Source organism: Xiphophorus couchianus, chromosome 4, assembly GCF_001444195.1.
Source record: "Xiphophorus couchianus chromosome 4, X_couchianus-1.0, whole genome shotgun sequence".
In the NCBI taxonomy this organism is placed as follows: domain Eukaryota; kingdom Metazoa; phylum Chordata; class Actinopteri; order Cyprinodontiformes; family Poeciliidae; genus Xiphophorus; species Xiphophorus couchianus.
In genome coordinates, this window is record NC_040231.1 from 4,953,261 (window position 1) to 4,978,362 (window position 25,102).

At 36.4% G+C, this 25,102-nt stretch overlaps 1 protein-coding gene and 1 long non-coding RNA gene across 3 annotated transcripts in view; one reads left to right on the forward strand and one right to left on the reverse strand.

The window, feature by feature from the left end:
* Positions 1–3,748: 3,748 nt before the first annotated feature.
* Positions 3,749–5,417, forward strand: LOC114142547 (uncharacterized). The gene is made up of 3 exons (XR_003595047.1): positions 3,749–4,133; positions 5,057–5,136; positions 5,276–5,417. It is a non-coding gene; the product is annotated as an uncharacterized LOC114142547 (long non-coding RNA).
* Positions 5,418–10,468: 5,051 nt separating this feature from the next.
* Positions 10,469–25,102, reverse strand: part of mapk8ip1b (mitogen-activated protein kinase 8 interacting protein 1b) — a 40,544-nt gene continuing 25,910 nt past the window's right edge. For both annotated transcript variants that reach the window (XM_028015253.1, XM_028015254.1), the window contains exons 4-12: positions 23,173–23,254; positions 21,119–22,243; positions 19,987–20,062; positions 17,817–17,989; positions 17,286–17,389; positions 17,000–17,116; positions 16,465–16,535; positions 16,007–16,105; positions 10,469–13,651 (exon numbers count right to left, since the gene is read on the reverse strand). In XM_028015253.1, coding sequence (XP_027871054.1) covers positions 13,579–13,651; positions 16,007–16,105; positions 16,465–16,535; positions 17,000–17,116; positions 17,286–17,389; positions 17,817–17,989; positions 19,987–20,062; positions 21,119–22,243; positions 23,173–23,254 — 1,920 coding nt within the window. In that variant the 3' untranslated portion in view covers positions 10,469–13,578. The remainder of the gene's footprint in view (positions 13,652–16,006; positions 16,106–16,464; positions 16,536–16,999; positions 17,117–17,285; positions 17,390–17,816; positions 17,990–19,986; positions 20,063–21,118; positions 22,244–23,172; positions 23,255–25,102) is intronic.

The window sequence follows — 25,102 nt, forward strand, 5'->3', positions numbered from 1 at the left end:
ACACAACCAGATTTATTTTATTGACACTTAAGTCTACTGTTGGGCCTTGGTGTCACTTGAGTGATTCATTTTAAAGATAACTTTATTTATTATTACTGTTAAACTAAAATATCCAGCATGGGGAAGTGGGATGAGCTAGGGTTTTCTTGACAACTGTCTTGCCCTTTTCTTTCTTTTATAACATGGGTTTTGTTTTCCCAGTAAGCACGTATTTTTCCAGGTCCTCCTCTTTCAGATAGGTTTTGGACAAGAATGTGGTCTCCAGGTTGAAGTTCTGAACTCCAGGCTTTTATGTTATAATACTTTTGTCCTCTCTTACTTGCTTTTCTCATGTTTTCTTGTGCAATGCTGTAAGCTTCCTGCATTGACCTTTGCCATTTGTCTGCATAGTCTTGATGAGACTGCGACTGCCTTTGCTCTTTTGGAAACAATAGGTCAATAGGTAGGATTGGCTCTTTTCCAAATAACAGAAAAAAAAAGGTGAAAAGCCAGTTGATTCATGCACTGTATCGACATTCATGCATGTACTACTTTGTTCAAATAGTCTTTCCAGTTAGGTTTCTGTGTCTCTTCCAGTGTTCTGAGCATGCTTAACAAAGTTCTGTTAAAATGTTCAGCTGGGTTAGACTGAGGGTGGTAAGGTGTTGTCCTTGAATGTTGTATCCCACTGTAACTTTGCAACTTTCTAAACAACTCATTCTTGAATTCCCTTCCCTGATCATGATGGATTCGAGCAGGGTATCTGAATCGCAGAATAAAGTCGTCAAAGATTTTGCGTGCAGCTGTCTTTCCAGACTTGTTAGATGTTGCATAAGCCTGTGCGAACTTAATAAAATGATCTACTATTACAAGAATATACTCTACTCCACCTTTACTTCTCTCTAGATGCAGATAATCAATCGAAATTAGTTCAAAAGGTGCAGAGTAGTTTGTAGTACTAATACTAATAGTTTGTACTAATTTTTGTACTGTACTAATAGTTTGTAGTAGGGTTTTAGTTTTTTGGTTGGGTTTCTTTTGTTTCAAACAGCGGCAGACTCTTGTAACATAATGTTCAATCTCTTCTCGCATTTTTGGCCAAAAAAACCTCTCTCTGGCCAATGAGATCATTCTGTCTGTACCTAAATGACACATTTCTTCATGAAGTTGCTGATAAATCAGTGTCTTTAGCTTAGCAGGAACTACAAGTTGATTTCTAGTTTTCGTCTTTCGTCGTAAAACTCCATCTTTGTCTAGGTAAAGATGAGGCCATTCTCTCAAAAGTCATTTTACTTCAGTTGGCTCTTTTACTTTATCCCTGTATTTAACTTTCTCAGTTTTCTGCTTTAATGTGATTACTCGTTGTGTCACTTGATTTTCTTGTTGAGCAATTTGAATGTCTTTGATTGCTATTGGCTCAATTGGAGTTGTACATGGAGCAGTTAGTTGTGACAGTACATTCACATTGCATGTAACAGCTGAAATCCAGTCAGTATCACCACAGTTATCTGCTTTGAGTCCTTGCTGTAGTGCTGTTATGTCATCAGCTTTACATTCCTCTGTACATGCTAACATTATTTTGTCCATTTCTGCAGGTTTGTGAGATAGAAAATCGAGCATCTCGGTTGACTTTACCAGGTCTGTACTTCAGAGTAAAACGGAAGTCAGCTAATTCTGAGACCCAGCGATGTCCTACCGCATTCAGTTTAGCACTTTTCATCACATATGTCAAGGTATTGTTATCACTGTACACTGTAAAGTGTGGGGCATGGAAAAGGTAATCTCGAAATTGCTCAGTAACAGCCCACTTCAGAGCTAAAAATTCAAGCTTCCCAGAGTGAAGTTTGTAGTTTTTCTCAGTTAGAGTGAGTGTACGTGACAGCCTATGACTCTTAATGCTCCCTCCTGCCTTTGATACAGGACAGCCCCAAGACCTTCCTCTGACGCGTCCACCTGTAACACAAATGGTCTTTCAAGGTCTGGGTAGGCCATTACTGGTGGATCTGATAAAGCGTCTACAAGCCTTTCAAGTGCCTCCTGCTGTAATGTTGTCCATTCCACAGACTGAGACGGTGGCAACTGTGACAAACCTTTCTTTGAGGATTTGTTCTTTGTCTTTGGATGTGACAACAGATCGTAAAGCGGTTTTGCTATCCTTGAGAAGTCGGCTATGAATGATCTTTGGTAGCCTAGAAAGCCTACAAGGGATCTTACTTCCCTGACTGTTTTAGGACTTGACTTTTTCAAAGATTGCACAGCTTATACTTCTTTTGGATTCATCCGGTATCCATCTTTTGAAACGACACGGCCGACGTAACACACTTCCCTTTTAAAAAAATCACATTTCTTTGCTCTGAGTTTGATTCCACATTCTTTTTGTCTTTGTAAAACTTTTCTTACATTTTCTACATGTTGGTCAAAATCTTTGCTAAAGACTAAAACATCATCGAGGTAGGGCACACGTATCTCATCCCTGAGATCTTCAAGACAACCTTCCATATACCTCTGAAAAGCAGCCACAGGTCATGAACTTTTAACTCCCATCATGCATTGTGTTCTTCTTAAAGGGGTATTATCATGACAGAAATCTATGAAATAAAAAATAATAAAGTAGTTTGAGCACATATTTAGTCATAAACCAAATGAATTGTTCTAACTAAATACTAAATCAAATGAATGCTTGCCCAATGACATAATTATACCTATTAATTTAACATTATCACGTTCTTAACATATTTCCAGGGCTCTACATTCTCATGGGGAGCTTTGTTCAGTACACTGAAAAAAATGAACTTAGGGGGTTATTACATTAACAAAAGAATATTATGTACTTTTAACTAAATAATTTCATGTTTCAAGCAAAAACGTGATACAATCATGTTGGATAAACAAGAAATTCAAAAACTTAATGTTTAAGAAATTTAATCATGTTGAGATAACATGATTCATTATAGTCAGACTGATCTTGTGCTGAAGACAACGAGTGAGATCACGGGATAGCACGCGAGTTCACACGAGATCATGCGAAATCACGGGATATCACACGAGATCACGCGAGACAATCGTTTTTTGTCTCAACTTGAATAAAATGTATTCAAGTTGAGATAACGTGATTCAATTTAGTCAGATCGATCTCCCTCCGAGGAGGGTCTAGCGAGATCAGGGGATCACACGAGATTATGGAAGATCACGCGACATAACTGTTAGCATGCCCCACGTTTGGAGGCCTTAGTCCTCAACGCGGATGTTGCTGGTTCGACTCCTGGTCCCGGCGACCTTTGCTGCATGTCCTTGCCCTCTTTCCTGTCTGCCTACTGTCACAAAAAATACAAGCCACTAGCGCAGCAAAAACTCATTGGAGAAAAAAAAAGGAAAAAAAAAAGTTGGTTTCAACTAATTCAAGTAAAGTAAATTATTTGGTCCAAAACTTTGCAAATTAGTTGGGCTGGCTCTTTTAAATTACACTGGGTCCAACTATAGTAAATGAGTTGAATCAACCTTAATAAATTAAATTGAGCCAACACATTTGCTTTAAATTGGAATAACCATAATAACATAAGTTGAGCCAACACAATTGCTTTACTTTGGAATAACCTTAATAAATTGACATTTGCTTTAAATAGGAGTAACAGAATCACATGGTGCTGAAATAAAGCAAAGTAATCAGGTGGAAATCCTTTCCATAATTTTTTTATGGTTATCCAGAGTTATTTTTTTCAGTGTAAAATTTGATTTATATTGTAATAGTTCATGACTTGAAAATTATACTGACCATTAAAGATGTATATAAACACTTATATATTAAATGTTTGACTGAAATAGTGAAGTACTGTATGTCATAATCCTACAGTATCAGTATTCTGACTTCGAGATCATGAACATACTGTAATCTGCTCAAATGACAAGCTAGTATGTTTGTCAAAAATTATTATTTGCTAAGCTGTTTAAAACATTTTGGAAAGGAGGGAGAATTAAGAATAACATTTCCTTCCAGAACCCTTTTGTCATCCTGGGTACCATGGGTTTGCTCAGAATTCTTTTTCACTTATTTCTTTTTAACTGTGGTCATGCAAGTTCACGAAAGTCATGTTGTCTTTCTGGCTCATCTATTTCCTGTTCATAGCTGGCTGTTTGTCTGCACCTGCATTAAACAGGTTGGTTTACTTCTTCTCTGAAATATGTTGTGCCTGTGTGCTTCCAAGAAATGTTGTATTCTAGCAGTTTGCTTTGCTTAGGTCATGTTAAGATATCTGCTTTTCTTGAAGTAAATCTTTTAAATGTGGGCATTGCACTTCATCTGGGGTGAATCAAGCTACTTACTTCTTTAAGTCAAGTGTTTGTTTTATGTGTATCAAGTTACTGACAAGTTTTTATACTGTTCACTGAACCTTCAAGTTCTCTTTTGCGTCATCACAAAACCACCAGCAGGAGAAACAAAAGGCGTGAATGTGGGGTTTTATTTTGGCACTTGTATTTGTTTTTTCTTCTTTGTATGCGGTGATCGAAGATAGAGATGGCAACACATACACTCCTTTCTGGCAGAGATGGTACAGTTTAGTTGTAGACAGGAATTGTTTTTGTCTTCAAAGAAATGTTTTTAATCATAATCAAGATGTACATTCTGTTCCAGAACTCAGATTGCTTCTCCCTCACGTTCCAGCCATCTGACACTAATTTCCATTATCATTCACATTAATGACGTTTTCAATGAATTAATAAAGTTTACATTTTTTTAAATGCTAATATTTAAATGTATACAAAACATTTTGGATGATAAATATGGTGTTTTTGAAATGGTTACTACGCTTCTGATGTTCCAGGTTCAGAAACAAAACAACTGAAACAAAACAACAAGCAAATGTTTCCGTTTTTCGGCGATGTATTAACATGGACCCATTTTTCCATTGTTAACTGTCTGATACATGATCATTCTACTTAGAATTAAGCCAATAGGTTTGTGGTAACAGCCCTAACAGTGTATTCTATCTTAAAAGTAAATAAAACTGTAGATTTAATGGGTTGCATTTTTGTAATATTCTAAACCCCTTGCTCTTCTCTTTCATTTATTCTCATATAGCAAGTCTAAAAGAAGCACACAGGAGCTACAGCTGCTCTTTGATCCTGATTTGCTTAAAAAGCAAATCAGCCTTACAGATGGTAGGAGGACACATTTTAATGTTATGTCATGTGTGTTTTTTAATTTCCTACTTTTAAATTGGATAGTACTTTACTAAATAAGACAAAAAGAGTGACAAAAGAGCAAAGCTTGCTAAATTGTATCTGATTGTTCCGACAGATTATGGTGAAAAACCCGTCACACCTGTTTTACCTGACTTTGAAACTCCCTTTTGGCATGACTCAGAGGATTAAGACCACTTGGAGTAAAACATACAATAAGAATTAAACTTATTGTGTCATGCATATTTTGAACAAAATTACTTTCTTTTGTCAGTGAAGTCAGTTATTGCTCACATTTGAAACAACGTAATTTACTTAATTTATTTAGTTACTTCCCAGAATTTGTAGAAATGAAGTCATTGTTTAGAAAGCAAACATTGTCTGTTTTGTTAACCGACATTGAATGACATTGAAATAGAAACTGAAAGAGGCTTACTCCTCATCATTACATCTCTACACTGCAAAAACACACAATCTTATCAAGTATTTTTGTCTAGTTTCTAACACAAATGCCTTAGTACACTTAAATTAAGACACAACTGACTCAAAAGTAACTTATTAGCAAGATATAAAATCTTGTTTTTAGCAAATAATTCCTTAATACTGATGATAAAGTACTAGGCCCATGGCAGATTATTTCACTTATAACATGGGGGAATTGTCCTGTTATAAGTAAATTTATCTGCCAATAGAACTCTTACGTTTTCATCAATATTAATGAATTGTTTACTTAGAGCATGTTCCTATATCTTGCTGAAGAGATACATGCAAGTTATTTTTGTTTTATTCCAAGTGTAATTTGAAATCTGCACTAGAAATAAGACCAAAAATACTTGGTAACATTTGGTGATTTTGCAGTCTAAAATAGTCAGCGTTGTTTTTATGTCCTTGTCTGCTTAAGGTGATGATCATGGCAATTAACGAATGCTTATATAATAACAGCAATGGGAAAGAATTAGGAAATTTATAACACATGGGCGTAAAAAGGCAATCTAAATACATTTGAACAAAGTTGAAAAATTAAAATAGCATAAAAAAAACCCCATTCAAAACTGAAAAAAGTGCTTAGTTTTCATATTTCCTTATTAGTCAGCATGTATAATTGCAAAATATTACAAACTGGCTTATGATATCAGCTGTATGTGATAAAAATATTCTTGTTTTTTTGAAAGAGGCTAGTCTGTTGAAACCTAAGGCATTAGGTTCGTCCTAATTTTTTTGTTACTTAAATCATTATGAATTATGATGTGCATTCAACTAGTCACATGCTGCTTGTTTAAATTAATGACAGTTGTGTTAGATATACTCCACTGTTGATCAAAAGTTGCATACATCAAATATTTAGATTTTAATAAGACATTTATTGTGATTCATAAAACCTTTCAGCTAAGAACTTTGTAATTTTAGTGTGTGTATAATTGCATTGTGTCTTTTACAGTACATAAACAGAACAATCTTGTTTGAACATCGACTTCAATACATTTTGTAATTTCGTTGTTCACGTTTCACAGGGATTCTGGTCTTTTTAAGTCACAGAGTCCCAGTTATATTTAACACAATGTAAAGATGCCCCTCTTTAAAAATGATCTGGTTTGTTGTGTGCACAAGCCTCTTCCCTACCCCCCATCTTTCAACACATCTACAACATTTCTTTTGTCCAACTATGTCATTAGCCAAACCAACAATGGAACAACCTACGTATTAATCAATGTGGGCTACGGGGCGTGACACTCATTCAGCAATAAAGGTTTCTAACAGCTTTTAGACTTTCATCTTATAATTAATGGTTTTTAATTGAAGTATTATGTTATGTATAAATATGGTATTTGTTATTGAAGTCATTAAATTATGCTAAACGATCATAAATCAACCAGGTTTACCAACAAAGATTCTTTTGTAGATTATCCAGTAGATAAACTTAGAGGGATCAAATTACCAATGTAGTTACAATTGATCTTCTTTTAAATCATGTGAAGGCTTTTGTAGTTTAAAGCCACAGTAGGGAGTTCTTCTTCTTCTTCTTTAGATTTTAACGGCAGCTTGCATCCAATTATGTTGCACTACTGCCCTCTATTGCCTCCTACCACCTACTCCTCAAATTCTCTTAAAAATCCCAACAGTAGGGAGTTCTGAGAAAACAGTGGACTTAGCCTTACCATAAACAAGCACACCTTAGAGCAGGGGTCTCAAACTCCAGTCCTCGAGGGCTGCTTTCCTGCAACTTTTAGATGTGCCTCTGCTGCACCACACCTGAATAGAATAATTAGGTCATTAGCAAGACTGTGGAGAACTGATCTACACAAGGAGGAGGCAATTAAACCATTTCATTCCAGTGTTTTGTACCTGTGGCACATCTAAAAACTGCAGGACAGCGGCCCTCGAGGACTGGAGTTTGAGACCCCTGCCTTAGAGGCATTTGCCCCTTCGTGTCTGCAGCTTAAAACAAAAGAATTATAAAGTCATTGGGCTTCTGAGGAAACAAATCTCTTCTCTTGAACTCAAGGCTAAAGTAACCTCTTCAAATTAAGATTTTAAACTCACCTACACAAAAGGCTGAGCTCCAGGAGGTTGCCCCATGTCTCCCTAATCCAGTGCTTCTCAATTCCGGTCCTCAGGCACCCCTGCTCTGCATGTTTTAGGTGTTTCCCTGCTGCCACACACCTGGATTGAATCTATGAGTGATTAACAGGCTTCTGCAGTACTTGATGGCTGCAGAACAGGTAATGCAATCATTTGGATTAGCTGTTCTGAAATAGGGGTACAGCTAAAGGACCGGAATTGAGAAACGCTGCCCTAATCCAAGGGAGGTTCTCTGCTTCCTGTGGTCTGCCATTTCTTTGGGCTGACTAAACAAATTTTAAGTAACTCCACCCTCGAGGACATTTTGCCGTGGGAGACCCTAACAAGAGCCAAATCTGAGGATCACAGTTGGAAAGTAACTAGTTATGTTTACTCAATTACATTTACTTGAGTAACTTTTTTGGAAAAAAAATAATACTTTTAGGAGTATTTTTTTTACTTTTACTTAAGTAATGTTATTATGAAGTATTACTAATCTTACTTGAATAAAATTTCTGGATTCTCTACCCACTGAATGAAAAACAAATGTTTTAACCAAAATTTCACCAGACTTGCAGTTTTTATTAAAATGTCATAATCTTGAAAGAAAATGATTTTTATTTTTTGTTACTTATATGTATTATTGTCATTTTACTTAAAATACCAAAATTTCCACTTTACGGCTACTTTTTACTTTTACTTGAGTAGAAATATGTTGAAGTGTCTCTACTCTTACTGGATTCTCTACCCACCTCTGTTCAGTATCATTGAGGTACACAAACCCCTCTACCATGTTAATGTTGCAATTCAAAGGAGGTGATAGACTGAAAAAAAAAAACAAAAAAAAACAATGTATTGATGCCCCACACATGGAACTTGGTGTTTTTAGAACTTAATGGGAATGTGGAAGACAATGTTATTGGCCAAAACAGTGCCAACTGGACAAGTCACCATCAAGAGTAGGATATACAGAGGTGATGCTTCGTCTCTGCAACCATTCTGCATTGGTGAAAGAGTGGCAATGGATCTTGACCTCTTTATTGAAACACCCTCAGTCACTTCATCCACATGGATGACATCAACGTATATATGAAGACAGAATTATCAATCTGTGTGCATATTGATCAATTCCGATTTTTTTTTGTGAAATCAGATTTTTTTTTTTTTTTTTTTTTTGCATAACCCCACAGCCCACATTGATTAATCTTTAAGCTGTAGTTCACGTTTCCAAATATATGCGATTCAAGTGTTCTGAAGTGTTTGCTGAAGTAAACAAGGATAGTAATGGTGGAGCACGTCTTGCAATTTCAAAGTTGTTTTCCAACAGAAGCCAACACATTAACAACTTAATTTGCATTTCATCCAATTTGCATTTCACAACCATCCTGCCATTTGTACATTTTTGCTGTAAGAATAAAAACACTACACCTTTGTGAGCTCGCCCTCCCATGTGGACCAACTTCCATAAGAGAGGTACTTTAGCTTATTAGAGGCAATTGTTGGCTGCCTGGAAACCACAGAGATGACTTCAGATGACTGTAAAACATGTAACCGCTTCTTTAGATTACATGTTTTACAACTTTTCCAACAGCTTCTGTTGGAAAAGTTGTTTTCCAACAGAAGCCAACACATTAACAACTTAATTTGCATTTCATCCACCATGGTTGTTTTTCTTCCTGCATCTGCATAACAGCATGCAGAATAGTGATGTTTGTCAAGTAAAGGTTGGATAACAGCCACCTAGCTGTAAGACTCTGATCACATTTAAATCAGATATGAATCGGATTTAGGACCACATATCAAAGCAAAAATGGGATCTGTGTTGTTAGGACTGATCTGAAAATATCCGATACAAGTTGCATTAAAGCAAAAAAAATCTGATTTGGGTCACTTCAGCCTGCAGTGTGAATGTTGTTATGTGCTCCGGCACATTGTATTTATTTCTGTCTATTTTTTTTCACTTGGATTATTTTGTATAGAAGTTAGTTGTATGATTTTTGTTGTTGTTTAATATACTTTGGAGTTTTGATAATTCTTTCTTGTAATTGGTCCGTTAATTTGTGACGCTGTTGGACCACCTATAATTAGGCTGGGTTGCGCCAGGTAAAGGCGACGCCCACTCCCAACCAACACCCAGGATGCGTTCTGACGCGGTGCGCACGTCTCCAGCCTGCCACACGGTAGTTTTTGTTAGCTGTTTGTCTGGTTGATGTTTTGTTTTTGTTGTAATTTTTGACCTGGTGGGACCGGTTGTCCTGTTTTCGATTTTTCTTTAACAGTAGTTTCTTTTTTCTTGTAGTTCGGTACTAGCAGGGGCTTCGACGGCCCTGTATAGGGTTGGCCCCCTGCTGTACCGTTTTGTTCTTTTTGACCGGCTCATCAGGTCCAACTTTCTGTTTATACTTTGGGATTTTTGTTTTCTTTTTTTTTGGGACACGGGGAACCGAGGATTTAATTCTCTTTTTCTTCACAGAAAAATCAAAAGAAGCTCATCTTAAAGAAAAGGTCGAGAGAATTGAAAATAAAAATTACTTTTGAATCCTCATTTTTGTCTTTGTGTCCTCAAATATGTTGTGCCCTTTGTGGACGTAACAATGTAGCCAAGTTTAATACAATCCAATGTTGTATTAATATGTTTTAAATGTCTGTGTCAACATATTTTCTGTCCTGCCAGACTGTTCATCGAGTTGCATCAGAGTAAATGTGTTGATATGTGGCTGAATGATGGCTGCATAATACGACAGGACACAAATCTGCTTTAACAGTTTTAAATCAAGAATAGTTCACAGCTGAAAAAGATCCAAAACAAGAGAAATTTCACTTACAACACACTGAAACAGTACAATATATTCTTCATAATTACAAATATTACATTACTATTTATATATGGCATTTTTGTACATTTTCTTCCATCATTTCCACTGCAGTAAACTCTCTGTTACCTAGACTGGCTCTTGAAAAAGACGTTTGGACAAAAGAAAGTCAGCTAGACTTTAATGTTGAAAGTGACAGAAATGTAACCGTTGAGATGAACAGAAAAGTATTTATCTTTAGCTTACATACCTTTATTCTTTTGTAAAATATACAATGCAAAAACCCATCTGTAAAATGATCTAATTAGAGTTGGACATTAGACAAGATGTGAAAAAAAAATGTCATTATGTCACTTTGCTTTAACTACTGTATGCTAAAAGCAAGATACGATTAGATAAATGTAGTAATCCACTGGTTTTCTGTAATGACCACCAAGGCCCTTTGTATATTTTAACATACACCTCCAAAAAGATTACTTGTGTCAGATAATAGGTGACAAAAAAAAAGTGCAAAAAACATATACAAAAATATTTTGATATTTTTGTATGACAGTCAAGGCTCTTTACTTTCCATGACATTTTGCGTCTTTTTGTGAAGCTATGGTAAAAACATGTCAAATGCTTTTACATAAATGGCTGATATTATCTTCACTTCTATTCATTTAAAATATTTTCCTTTGCTTGGTGTCCTTGTATTAATGCCAACACCCTGCAACAATTAAACCTGGGTGGTGTCTGTCTTAGGTTTATTGAATATGTCAGACCAGCTTGTCCTCTAAAGCTGCATTGTCTTTTGTACCATTTCTCTTCAGGATAATTAGAAGTTACCTGATGTTCATTTCCCGTTCATCTTGTTCTACAGCTTACACAACAGTTTGCTGTTTCCAGAGAAGCTGGTTTTTAGGGTGTGTATTTCAACAAAGTGATTCATGTGTGTTTTTGCTGGCATATTTTAAGATTTTTATTTGCTTTCATGTTAACACTTGACAAGGTGAAATGATTGTGGTGTCAAGATGCTTATCTTTGTTTCGTTCTTGCACAAGTTGCCACAAGTCCGTGCCTTTATGTTTTATTCAGTTATTTATTCTGAAATGGACAATAAGAAATACGATTTGGGTAATTTATATTTTTGAGCAGAACCAGGTAGCCCCACCCCCTTTCAAAAATCACTCTGTGCCTTTAACATATTTTTTTCTTGTGATTAATAAACAGTTGTTATTTTCAACCATATCCATCCAAATCAAAACACAGTTGGGGCATTTTGGAAACTCTGAATATGACAACAGAATTTACTAATTTTATCTAATCTGTAAAATGTAATATAATAAAAACTAAATGTCAACAAGCACAAGTAAAAAAAAAAACTTGGTTGCATACATTTATTTTAAGTTTTATATAATTTAGCATCTTTTTACTTGTTGTCCAGCACACCTCAGAGATATTTACACTGACATAGCAGATGGATATTTAAAGAACAAATCTTTTACACTGTATTTTACATTCATACCTGCATGGTGTTCAAACAGATGTCAGAATGTTTTAATCCTCTCAAGTAATCTTGTTTGATTTACCCAATAGGTGAAAAAATTGTTTTGTCAAATAAGTTATTTTATCAGGCTAAACTTCAAGAGCCAGGATATTGTACAGCAAATTTGTAATACGGTGGCATAAAGAGCCAGTTACAGTGAAACACTTCAACTTCTTAATCCTCAGTCAAACCCGTAAACTAAACGCACTCGGTGGCAAAATATGTTTACTGAGAAAGTTTAAAATTAATTAATATAAAAGAGGCACTACTAGTGAAGATAAGAAGACAAACAGAGCTTATAATTTGTTCCTTTGCTGGCACCTCAAGCAACAGATTGGGTCACATTTAACAAAGAGCACAGTGTGTTTGATATTCAGGAAAAGCAAAACGTGAAGCATTAACTTAACCTTTATGGAACATAAATTACAGCTGCTTAGCTTTGCCCTGCATTGTCAACCAATGCTCTTTACCTTACACAGTAATTGCACAGTGTTATTGTTTTTTTTAATCGATTTAGATCATTGGAATATTTGTTGTAAGTACAACTCAGCTACATCTACAGAAGATGGTGATTACACTGCAGTACAAAGTGTGATGACAGAATCTGTAAGACCATTTTCTTTGTTTTGGATGCAGGTCAGCTGGTATATTTCATCTTCTCTGCACTTAAAACTTGTATACAGACATAGAGCCTGAAACTTGTACACTTTTAGCATCCTAGCCCGTTTAATCAGGTTAACAGCAACCAAAATGATTCAAGAAAAACAAATAGGCATCTACAGTACTTGCCTATTTCACTCCGAAACATAATTTCAGGCATTTTCCCGCAGATTAACTTATATCTGACCAGTTCAGTGTGTTTGATAAAATGTGAACCAAGTTCATTTCTGTCAAACATCAATATGACCCAGAATTCAGATGGAATCTTTAAGCTAACTTTCAAAACCTTATTTTATGGTGGCTTGTGGATATAATCTTATACAAGGTTTCCTAAAAAAAAAAATAAATAAAAAAGTATCTGCACTGTTTTTTATTTGAGTGCATTTTGAATGGCGTTCATTATCTTACTGTTGTAGATATACAGCTCCCTCATTTTCCGGAAGTAAGATACTATTTTTTGCCTTAGGTGCATTTGAAATGTGAAATAATCTAGTGCTCTCATGACAGAGCTGCTGCTACAGGCTAAGTATTGTTCCCACTGCTGCAGAAGTACATCAATTGTGCTTTGCATTTATGGACTCCACCTTCAAACTCTCACCTTTGCATAATGTTTTTCTCCTTTGACTCATTTCCATCCCCTGCTCCTGCACAAATTGTCACCCTGAAAATACTTGAATGAATCCAATGGTTCCATGAGGACACCGGTGTCCTTATGACAGCTAAGGGGTTTTAAATAGTCATTGTATGTTTGTTAGAGATGTTAGAGTCATTGTTCTTCTTATTCCCTTTTAAATATTTGTCCTTCATGCACATTTATGTTATGATACAGTGTACTGTACAAGGCTGTTGTCAAAGGCGGGGTTACTCCAGGTAAATGTCTTCTGTTGGACACGAGAACTCTACAAACTCTTTGTAGTACAACTGGAATGCTTTCCTGAAGAAGAGAAAAGAAGAGCCGTCATTTCTTACCTTTATTTGAATTTGCACACTCAAATTTTTGAATCGTAGCATACAATTTGAATTATAACTAATTCTAATCTTCAAGTATATGATGGACTGCTGAAATTAAGTATTGTTTGGTGTGGTTTGGTTTTTATTTATGTTATTAGTTTTGACATTTTCTGTCATTTCCTTCTATATAAAGTTTTAAAAGTGTCTTATCATTTTTACCAAACTTAATGTTATTTTCTGTTTTATCATTTATTTACCTGTGATGTTGTGAAGCACTTTGGTCTGCAGAGGTTGTTGTAAATATGCTATATAAATAAACTTTGACACAACTTCACCCTAATCCGCATGCAATTTAAAACGAGAGCTGCTTTTTTTTACTTTTAAATTTTGATTGTAAGTGACAGAAATCTATGGATTGTATTTATACTGAATTAAACAAGTTGTGTCAACAAATCAATTCGCTTACTCAGCCTCGTCTGCTTTTTGTTAATATATCTGTTGACATGTGAAACAAGACACTGAAATGCCTTTGATTTGAAACAATCCATCAAGAGACTCACAATATCACCAACTACAGAAAAGCAATACACAAAACAATACAGTGCTTTGCAAAAGTACTTATAACCCTTAAACTTTTTAAATATTTTGCCACATTAAAACCAGAAACTCTAATGTAGTTTATTCACCAACACTGATAGATAAACCATTACTTCCTTGCAGAAATGGTATTGTGTCATATACCAATAAGTGGCTAAATAAAATTAAGATAATACAGCATGGCTATGAATTGGAAGGAAATGGGTAAATATTTAATCAGAAAATGGAGAATGTGACAGGTCAATATTTTACCAAAGCATCATGTGAAGTGATGCATTGCTTCTAGTAGAGTTGCTAAAGGGGTCAAATTCATTAAGTAGTACCTCATGAAACAAAATAAAAACCTTTACTTTAAAAGTGTTAAAAGGATTTGGGCACTTTTTGAATTCACAAAATGACGTTATACCTCTAAGTCTTTTGTGAGTGTGTGTTGCCTTTGAAATCTCTTCATGTATCCTCAATTGGACTTTAACTGGGCCATTCTAACTCATAAATATGGTTTTATCTAAATGAGGGACATCAAATTCTAGTTCTCAAGCGTCAGTACCCTTCAGGTTTTATTATGTTTGTACTCCAACTAAGCTGATGCAAATAAATGTATTACCTTGTCATGGTAGCTCGTTCTTCAGAGGCATGTTATTACACCGTGTATTTCGCTCCCTTGTGTTGGAAATATCTAAAGCAAGCAAAACCCTGCTAGTTTTGAACGGACTTTGGACACCATTAATCTGAATCAGTCTGTTGTAGCTCTGGCTGCATGTTTGGGATTCAGATTGTTCACCAGGATTTAGCCATGTCCATCTCCCTTTACCTTTTAAAGCATAAATTGGTCAAAATACGTAACTGTGGGGATGGGGTATCTAAGGCACATTCAGATTGCCTCAATCTACACAGTGTTTTTTGCATGTAAGCCAATAAGCTATGTTTTGGTCTCATCTGATTAGTGCACGCTCCATGTGCATTGTTACACACTAAACAATGCCTTCCATCTTCCATCTTCTCCTGCTTCCATGAAGGTCAGATCTGTAGAGTGCATGACTTGGTTGTTCTGATGTTGTTATCATCTTCACTGATGTTTCTTTTTGCCTGGCATGTGAGTTTAGGTCATTTCTTGGTAAAATCATAGTGGTATCGTATTCTTTCATTATCAGATTAACACAAATAAAATAACCTTTTTGTTGGTACTAGTGTATTTGAACACTCAACACAGTCATGGTGAGTAAGGGGCTTCCTACCTTCTGTATGGCTGCACATATTTCTTGGTAAGATCATAGTGGTACCGTACTCTTTCATTTTCAGATTATGGCTTGAGTAACAGCCTGTGAGACCTTCGAAGCCTCTGACATTGTTTTATTATTTAACTTTCACAAATTTATCCATGAATATGTAGACTTTATGCAGAAAGACACAAAGCCAGGATTAGAACCTGGGGCCAACTTGCACCATCATGCAGCTCCTCTATGTCTTAAAGACATTCATTTTCAAGTTTACTGGTTACACTGGATTTTGTTTGGGTATCGGAGTAAATGTGATTAAAAATAAGACTTTTCAGATTTTACTTTATTAAAATGACTTGAATATCATGTATAATGCTTATTCCACTTCGGGTATTTACTACATTATGTTGTAATATGACAAAATGTGAAAAGGTCCAAGTGATATAAATACTTTTGCATGTACTGTGCATCAAAGAGTGTTTTTAAATAACTAATCTAAAGTTATCGGATGTGCACCAACTTACCCAATTGACTCGGCAAGAGGTTTGGTGGAGTTTTCAGACACAAATACGTGGCAGGCAAATCTCTGATCTGCTGGGTGCTTAGTGATAAAACCAAAATACCTGTAGGGTGAAAAAAACAACATCAAACAGGATATGAGGAGACTTAGACTTAGAGACTTAGACTGACTTTATTGTCATTTTGCATGCACAGGTTGTACACAGAACGAAATTTCGTTGCATACCGCTCAGGACAGTATTTTGAGGTTCCAAGGTTTGAGGTTACTCCAGAATAAAATAAAATACAGTATAAAATATGAATATAACTATGAATATAAAATATAAAGTGCAGGACTGACAGTAAAATGGAAGGATCCCACTCACCTTAACAATTTAACATTTTTGATTTGTTTTTATACAGTGACACCTAGTGGCAATTTAAAGCCACCACATATGGACAGTAAGAAAAGGGAAAAACTTACTTGCTGTTTTTAGGATGGTAGCCACAAAAAGAAACATTCTTTAATTGGAAGAAGTGACTGCACTCGTTACTCTGTTGACAAGAAACAGGTAGAAGAGGGAGAATAACATTTCTGATTAAAATAAAAAACAACCCCCCCTCGATAAAAAGTCAAAAATTACACCACATGTACTTGTTTCTAACTGTGCTTGGAATGGATTTGAGTTCAGGATCTCTGGTTGGACAACTAAAACAATTATGTTTTGTTTCAATCAACTATAAATTTATTTTACAATGATAACAGAATCATGCTTTCTTGCATTTGATACTTTTAAATCAAGGGAATATCTAATTCATATGCAGCGTATAACCACATAACATGACAAAGTTTGGTTCTATTGTGCTTTGATAAAATGCTGACCTCTATAGAGTTTTTAATGGTTTCAAAAGTCCTTGAAAGAAGTTACTTTTTGTGGGGAAAATCGGCCAAATTTGATATGCTAGATTGCATGTTTATATTTTACATGGAAAAGAAAAAGTACCAAAAAGAGTCTTACTCTGTCAGAAGCGTAATAATCCTCTTGAACTGCAAGCTTAATTCCTTTCACGCTGATCTCCAGGACACAGAAGGAAGGTGGGTTGAACTTGACTGTCATTCGTCTGTTGTTGGCAATCTGAGGGACATGATTATGATTTACTTAATAATATTAATTAGAAATTCATCAAAGATAAGTTCTTAGGTTAATACACCTCATCAACAAAAATAAAATAACCTTTTTTTGGTACTAGTGTATTTGTACACTCACAGGTAAACACAGTCATGGACAGCAAAGGGCTTCCTACCTTCTGCATGGCTGCACACAGAACATCATTTCCTTTGTGATACGGCACTTGGACTGAGCCAAGAAACTTCAAGCGGTATCTGTCCATCCACTCACTGCTCTTAACTGCAAAGAGAGGAGAACAAAACAGCAAAAATGTATGAACAGAAATTAAAGGCAGGAGGAAAATAAAAGCAACTTTACTGATTGCCACTTCAGCATTTTTATATAACTCTGATAAAAAGCAGGATTAGTTGGATTCATTCTTTACTTTAGTGTTTCCAATTGTACTGTACAACAAAATCAATTTCATTAACTACAAGGAGAGGAGCTTCCTACATGTATTTCCAGCAAATCTGATAGAACTTTTTTTTTCATGCACTTGAACCATCTTCATTCAAACATCAAGTTAAAGATGTTTTGGAATGATTTTCTAACTTCAAAATTGAAAACCAAAAACTTTGTAGACAATACAAGTAAAAGTTGGCATTGTTTGCTGCTCTTTCAAAATTACTGTAATTTTAACATCTGGACATAACAGCTGTGAAAGTACCTTTGTAGCAGTCAGTGTCCTTGTTCACCTCTATGGCGTAGTAGACGGGGAAGATTCCATGCGCACCAGTTCGCATGTTGTAACCCTCGTACCAGTAATCCTCTCCCTGGACCTCCACCAGCAACGGGTCATCCACCTCCAACTCCAGCTCATCATCATGTCGAGGCACAAACCTGTTGAGATTTGTTAAAATTCAACACTTAAGTTGGTAACGGAAGAGCAATGACAGAGCAGCGAGTTGGGAGGTGCCAGGCCTTTAGGCTCTCTGGACAGATACAGAAACCTAACAAAAAATTAGGTGGGAATTAGGAGTACAATTTTTAGTGAAAGTCAAAGAAAAAGATGTCATTCTTCATAGCACTGTTTTACAAGATTGAAATAAAACAAAGACAGCTAAAGACAGCTCTCCACTTATTTTTCACAAGTTATCTTTACAACTGCAGCACAGATTGATTCTACAGGAAGACAGTAAAGTAAGCTTCTTTTTGACATTGCTTCAAAAATATTTCTGTATTCTTTTAGATGATTGTTACCCAGTTTTTCACACTGGGTAAAGTTGCTAAAGATGGGAAGGAAGAAATGAATATATGAATGCTTTTCATCTTTAATGCTAATGACCACTTATTTTTGCAAGGTAGTACAGCAATGTTTCACTGAAGAGAGCAATCTTACAAGACAGATTTTACATGTACGTTTCCTACATATGTAACATTTATGTTAGCATGAGTCTAAAAACAAATACATATGAATTGACATAGAAACTTTGATAAACTTACAATAACCTAATTTCAACAAATCAATCAACAAATGCAGTTTATGCCTGCAATTTACGTTTTTAATTATGTAGAATGTTTAATACATTTATTCTTTGCATTATTTCTCATACATTCGAAAGCTGGACATTGAAAAGGCATGTACATTTATCATAAACTTTATGCTTAAAGGGTTGTAAATCGGCTTCAGACATGTGCATATCAAAGGAAAGGCTATTTTGAAGCACATCTGCTCCTAACAGTTATTGACTGCCCAGTGGGCTATGTAAGGACAATGCCCCCCTGCATCATATGATGTCTTGCTAGATAAAGACGCTCTTGTTCTGTTGGCTGCGTTGCTGTTGTTTTGGTCCCTGCTTCCCACTGCCTGGAACAGCCTGAGGTTTTCAGTAGCAGCTGGAAGCACTCAGTGCTAACTGGGGTGAAATTGAAGCTTTTTTTCCTCCGTACTTTATGCAGAGAAAAGGACAACATAATTGCCATACTGAGATAAAAATACAGACACAAGTCTTATTTGAATTTGCCACGACTGATGATTTATGACAAATATTTTTGGCAATCCTCAATGAAGCTGTAATAGTGTGGTAAAGCTTTACAGTCATCCCCACCAAGTTAATAATTTGTGCCATGAATAAGAGCTGGTGATATGGATTAAAACATTTATCTCAATATTCTCAGGGAAGTATTGCAATACACATATAAGTGATGATAAAAAGCAGTTAAAAACTCTTTCCTGTCTTTTTTAGTGATATATGGGCTGCAATTCACTGCAGTCCAACTACTCTAAAAAACCTCATCAAAAATATGTAGCAAGAAACAATATGCAGATTATTTAATAGGCAACTTCAGGACACCAGACACAGTAAAAGGCGAAGTTTTATTACTAAAAAGAACATGATAGACTGCATTTAATTATATTTTAAATACATTAATATTTGTTTCTGGTGTCTTGGAACAGTGGAAAAAAATAGTCAAAATTTTGATGTATGCAAACATCATATTATAAAGTTTAGTGTCAAAATTCTGCTGATGAAATATTTTGCAATAACAATGAATGTACAATAATAGCCGATCTCTAGTGGGAATGAATTAAATGAGGAAATACACCTACTTTTTCTATTCAGTGTCATTGGTCTTTGCAGTATGTAAATAATATCATGTCAACGGCAGCAATTTAAGTATGAGGTCAAATACAAAAATAATGTATAATTTAATACAGACTAGTTCATCCCTCATTCATGCAACTCTTTATAAAACCGATTGTTGTTTCAGTACACAAAGTTACTTGCATTAAATATGATGAGTGTGAAATTATATGGATTAGACAGAAATCCTTTTAGCACAGACATAGGTATCACAAAACAATATTTGATGGGAACTGTGTATTGTTGCCTTACCTGTATACTGCTCTGTGGGTCTGATCTTTCTCTTCCCCATTTATGATACAAGAATATAAACCAAAGGACTCAGCACCTTCAATAACAAAAAAGAAATGAGAAATATGAGGAAAACTGACATAAAAATAAGACTTTACAGATTACAGTGGCAGTTTTTAATAGGCCCATAGTGCAACTAAAAAAATCCAATTAAACTACAATCAGGTTACTTTTAAGTACAGAAGGATCATTAGGAGTCCATAAATCACACTTTAATTGGATGTGAAACTGATGAGTTTGTGTATTTCTACCTACATTCCCTTGAGATTACCTGCTTTATTCTGAACTGGGTAGATTAATTGAGATTAATGGTTGGTTCAAAACAAAGACTGAGAAAGTCGACTGACTGATTCTCCTGTAAGACACTTTTATGCAACAGAAGGAAAGTGCCTTCAGTTTATCATGTTACAAAGACTCCAGGATGTTTTCAACTTAAAAGTGCTTTAATTGTGACTAATTTGTTTTTATGTTATTTGAGTAACATAAAAGATTTCAAAAATGCTCATAATACAAAGGACAGTAAACCAACACCAGAGAACAATACAGATGGCATAGAAACATTGCAAACAACAAAGCCCAACTGAGAAATAGATGCTTTCCATGCACTCAATGAAGAAATTGTTTCAGAAAGAAGCAAATCACTGCCAGATGTTGTTTGCTTTTATGGTGTTATGTTGACTAGAAAATCAAAAGCTTTTGTTGCTAGGATCTACCAATTAGCCAGAATATTCATATGGTTTAAATTTAAATGTTCCTGGTGACACTGGAAATCTATGCTATATGAGAACACTCCGAATTCTAAGTATTTATATGAGGCATTATTCAATTCAAAAATACTTTATTAATTCTGAAGAGAAATTAAATCAAACTATTGCTATAAGTCTAGAATATTATGTTTCCAGCTTAACTAGGCAAAATAGTCAAATTATTATTTGGGAAACAGCTTTATATTAGGGGGTGAGATCTCTAAAGGAGGTTATGCACATGGTTTTTTCTCATGTATATTGTAAGTAAATTAAGATAAAGTCAAATTGTTTAGTGTCTTTCAGCTTATACACTGTACAAAGGTAGATTAATGGTAGGAGGGACTTACTAGAAGAGCGAGAACGACCATTCATGAAGACATTAAGGAACTTCTTGGAGAAATGCAGATCTTCCTCTGGTGTTGAGTCTTCAGAGAGGCAAGCTGTGGCTTCCCTCTGCGCTGCTCCGGTCTGATGGTTGTGTTCCTCGTCTTCATCTTCCTCATACTCCTCCCCGATGGCCGACTCATATGGAGAGGAGACGCAGTTATCGTAGACTGTGGCTGAGTCACTGTCATCACTGTAGCCTTGGTAACACTGTCTGAGACTGACAAGCTCCAGCTGAGCGTGCTCGTCCACCACTAGTGTGTATTTCACCGAGTCATATGTTAGGCTACTGGCTTCGGAGCTCATGGTAGTCCTTAGTATGGCAGGTTTACTGCCACCACCGTCTCCATTTCCTGCTGTCTTTTTCATCTTCCTGTCCATCATTATTCTGTCTACATCCTCATCCTCACCACAGTAGCTGTCATCGGTGGCGTCCACATATTCTACCGATGAGCCAGCCCTCAGCATGGCACCTGCTCCTGTCCCCTTCAGGCTGAGGTCTAGTGCGACAGAGCCTTGTGCTGAAACAGCCATGTTGGGTGGTGTGATGAGAGACTCTACACAGGAAGCATAGGAAGGTGGAGGGACGTAGAGCTCGTCCTCCTCAAAAATGGAGGGGTTGGTCCGGTCTGGGAGGGGCTGATAAGGAGGCGGTCCCTCTGTATCGGAGCTTATGGACATGCGCCCTTGCTCAGTCTGCTGCGAGAGAAAAGGTCGCTCCTGAACATTGGGGGGTTCCAACGGGTCCGCTGATCGTTGCACTGGAGTCAGATAAATCTCCTCTGTGGGTTCCAGATGAACATCCGCCTGGTGGCGAATCTTTTCTCGGTGGCCCGAGCTGTCCGTCTTACCCGTTGGGTACAGAGGAGCGGGTGTGTAGTTCTGCGGCGGTGGTGGTTGGGGTGGTTTCTCCTGCAGCTTGGAGCGAGTTGCAGCCCCTGAGCTAGAGCTATGCGAGCGCCCCGAGGTGTGGCTGTGTCTGCAGGGGGCGTCGGTGGAGGTTCCTCTGTCTTTGGTCTGCGCGGCCCCACCCTGCACCTTGTCCTCGTCGCTCAGACAGCTGTGCTCTCGTGGAGGTGTGAGGTCACCTACAGGAAGAAAGGATGCAAACAAGGCCATGCAGACAGCCACACAGACAAACACACAGCCACACAGGCACATACAAAGGCCAGGCACACAAAGAAAGTAAGTACACATGATGCAGACATGCAGACAGGAGAGACAACAGAACGCAGAGCCACAAAGACGAATGGACATGGCAGTGAATCCACAAAGACAAAAGAAAAACCAAAGCAGAAAGAGAGACAAGTGGAAATGGTAAGGCAATGCTAGGATTACACAGATAAATCCCCCTTACTCATCAAATTCAGAGCTAGGATAAGGTGCTTGCTGTGTTATGTCACATGTTACGTCATAATCCATCGCCAGTAAATCAAAGCATTATGTTATCATTCTATCTTTCACACAGTATTGAACTGTGATGAGACAGCTCCTTCTGGTCTTTTCTTAAAATAAAATAGAAATGCATCCACACAGAGAGCATAAAGGTGATCTGGTCAGACAAAACAAAAATTCCACTTTTTGGCCTACATGCAAAATGCTATGTTTGGCAAGAACCAATACATATTGTTGGTCACACTATGCTAAGAGGATGCTTTTCTCCAGCACTTGGGAAGTACATCTTCCCAAAAACAATAAATAATAATCTGTATAATCTGTAGAAAAAGAAATTATTTATGAGCATTTAAAAAACACATATTAATCTATATTTGTTAAAAACAAACGGAAAAACACTTTGCATTTCCTTCAGCTAACTCCACTCACCATTGCACAAATCCAATCCAAGCTACTAAAGATACAAATACAGCAAGACAAACCAAATTAAAATTACACAAGTCCTCGCCACAGTCGAAGGAAACTTCAACTGAAACAACCTTACTCAGAAGCAAGCTTTGTAAAAGACACATTTACAAAGTTTAATGTTGTTCTGTAAAGAACCAGTAAAATGAAAGCTCACCTGTTTTAAGAGGGGAGGACGAGCCTGAAACCTTTTCCTGCCAGCTGTATTTCTTTCCGAATGAGTTGTTGTTTAATGTGTCCTGAAAAAAGAGGAAGGGAAAGGATTGGTGAGAGGAAAAGATGGATATAGAGGTAAACTTAGAGAGACGACAAAACGGAACTATGTTAAAAAGTTCGAGGTGCCGGTATATAATCAACGACTTTTGTGAGAGCATTACATGCACGAACACGCATACACACACACAATGACTCAAATGAATGAGTGGGGATTTCTTTTGTTCGTGCTTCGTGGCATGCATTTAAAGGGACACAACCTTTTGTAAAAGATTCTGGGAGCACAAAGTTCATTCACACAGAGCTGTGGTTAACTCAGTTTGAATTTGATCTTAAAATTGTATCTGTTCACGAATTACAACAGCACTGTTACTGTATCATCTCAATAGCAATATCATTTTACATCAGTGATGACTAAATAGTGGTATTAGTGGTAAAGAAAGCATCATAGCTGAGGCACATTATCTGTACTTTTCTCATCTTGTAACAATAAATGCATGAAAAAAAATCTCAGAACTATTAAAAACCCCAATCCTGTATGCAGCTTAGTTGTAAACTGTAGTCTATTTAAAAATCTGAAACTCAAACCCATGCTGACTAGGTTGAGCCTTCATGACTGTGGTGTTGGAAACTAGCTTTAGCCTATCTAAGAGGAGTGGGAAGGGTAGAAGCAAAGGAGTTAGTTTTTTCACAGTTTATCTGTCGCATGTTACACTGTCATTATATAGTAACAGTTTAAACAAAAATGTAATAAGTATATGTTTACAAAAATTATCTACTGCAGCTTTAATTCAAGTACACAATATGGGATATTTCGATATTACAAATAATGCATGTGCTGAAAACTTTAAAAACATATAATTTAGATTAATAGGAAAAGACTTTGAATATGGTGTGGTAATACACCACATTACCACACCATATGGTGTATTACCAATGGTTCTATGAGCTTCAGCCTTACTGTTGGAGCAACAGAGCTCAATTAAATAAAATTGCAGACAGCAGAAGGTGATCAGAATCACTGAAAATGAGCAGTAACGTTCTCTGCGACAGAATATATCCTAAGAGGAAATAAACTAAGTGTTATGATGGGACAACATGAATGCTTTAGAAACTGTCAAAAAAGATTATACATCAGACTGCTGTTTAAGATCAGCTTTTCATATCAGACACATTCAAAAACTATGTTTGGGTTTAAAAGAGTTTTATTTAATTTCCAGATATAGAAAAACACCAGACAGAAGAACTGGAAACTCCTGTGACGGCAGTGTGTCCCAAATTAGATGCTGTCCTCCTCTTCTACCCACCCACTACACATGAGTCATCGTTCTTCTACATTTACCAGGCGGAAACTCAACTGTTGCTGTGGTAACAAGAGAATCAGCAGGTGGGAGACTGCACCCATAGATCTGGGAAGATAAAGATTTTACCACTGTGACAAGCTGATCATGGCTGGGGAGAGTGAACTCAAAGGAGTCAGTGTTAATAACTAGGATGGTGTTGCTGTAATTAAACTGGATTTCATTGTTGAATGTTTTCCAAGATGTCTCAGACTGTGACATTATGTCTGATGAACTTCATTGTCCTGGCATCTTCTTTTGCACAAACTGATAAAAAAAAAAACAGACCATCTTCCTGAAGGGGCAAAGATGAGAAGGTTTCTGCTCCCTAAAATTAAAATCAAGTTTTAAATTTGGCAGGACATAAAAATTAGGATGTGGTAAAGTCAGGAGAATCATTCACTTCTCAGCTATTTTCTGCAATGTCACCTCATGTCAATTGAACTGGTTTTGGTAGATCTGCTACTATAAACTCCGTAAAGAAGTTTGTAGATCTAGCAAATCCCTTACTAAAACATGCATGTACTTCAACAT